Here is a 1,392-nt window from a genome sequence, read left to right on the forward strand (position 1 = left end):
GCTTTCCTGCAGAGGGATGAACCTGGAGGAGTGGGTGGCACCGATGCCAGGCCGGCCGTGCTTCACCGGCTTGTACGTGATGGAGAATTCCCCCAGGTAGTGACCGATCATTTCGGGCTGGAAGAGAAAGGAGAGATCCGCGTTGGAGGGAGGACCCCGGGCCAGGGGCACAGACCACCCCCTCGCAGCCGCGGTGGATCTCGGACGGTTACAACCCTTGTCCCTACGCTGGCAGAAGTCCTGGCACAGCCAGCTGTTCTGGCAATGCTGCGCGCAGAGCAGGGGCTGCCGGCGGCATCGCTGCCGTGCCTGGGCTCCTCCTGCGGTGGCCCGGGCCCGCAGGCAACGGCTGCTGCCAGCTTCCTGTGGAGGAAGAGGGGTTCAGTGGGACAAGGGGCTCCCTCTGCCCCCCAAGAGCCCCCGGCCAGCACTGCGCCTCCCGGGAGAGGGCACACACAGGCCTTGGGGAGCGCCTCCCGGGAGAGGGGACACACAGGCCTTGGGGGCTTTTTGGTGAGCTCTCAGGTGGGATTTAATGCCAGGTACAAGCAGAAAATGCCATTTAATCCTGCCACCGATATCAGGTCACACCACCCTGCAGGTTATTCCAAACCCCAGAAGCCTCAGGGATCTGTTTCATCAGAAACTGGCTCCAGCGGGCAAGGAGCCAGGGTAAAGCGCAGCCAGCGCATGTCCCCAGCCCTCCTGCCGCAGCAGCACACACACACTCACAACAGCCACGTGATTTTGTTACTTCAAAACCACGCTGAAGCCTCATGAGGCCTCGAGACCCCTCTGCAAGCAGCCCATCCTCAGGACGGACGCTTTTGGGTGTCCCTCCAGGCCAGCTTCACTCCAAGCAGGAGCCTCAACCTCCTCCTCAGACAGAGGGCAGGAATACGATTAAACAAAGCGTTAAATAAATTAACACAGTTGCATTTAGGGTGCTCGGCTGGGACGAGGACCCAGCGATGAGGATGCTGCCTGACATCTCACCTTGATCTCCACCTGGTTGAAGGTCTTGCCGTTGTACACACCGACCATGCTGCCCACCATCTCGGGGAGGATGATCATGTCCCGCAAGTGGGTCTTCACCACCTCCGGCTTCTCCATGGGCGGTGCCTCCTTCTTGGCCTTACGCAGGCGCTTCAGCAAGGAGTGCTGCTTGCGGCGCAGACCCCGATTGAGACGCCGGCGCTGTCGGGCGCTGTACAGCTGCATCAGCTGCTCGCTGTAAGGGATGGAGAGACTGAGCCCGGAGCGCGGGTTGCGGGGAGCTCCCTGGGGACTCCACACTGGTAGCGTTACCCACCCAGGGACTTCAAACAGCCCAGACAAGAACCCGCAGAACCACCCAAACCGTGGTTATTGCAGTCGTTTCACCACAGCCCG

General features: G+C 61.2%; 1 protein-coding gene across 1 annotated transcript; it reads right to left on the reverse strand.

The window, feature by feature from the left end:
* Nucleotides 1-2: 2 nt before the first annotated feature.
* Nucleotides 3-1,231, reverse strand: RPS15 (ribosomal protein S15; the record flags this gene model as incomplete). Its single annotated transcript, XM_009708383.1, has 2 exons — nt 3-117; nt 997-1,231. Coding segments are annotated over 2 exons (350 nt in total), but the record flags the coding sequence as incomplete, so codon positions are not given.
* Nucleotides 1,232-1,392: the final 161 nt, after the last annotated feature.

This window comes from Cariama cristata, unplaced genomic scaffold (assembly GCF_000690535.1).
Source record: "Cariama cristata isolate BGI_N322 unplaced genomic scaffold, ASM69053v1 scaffold17199, whole genome shotgun sequence".
NCBI lineage: Eukaryota > Metazoa > Chordata > Aves > Cariamiformes > Cariamidae > Cariama > Cariama cristata.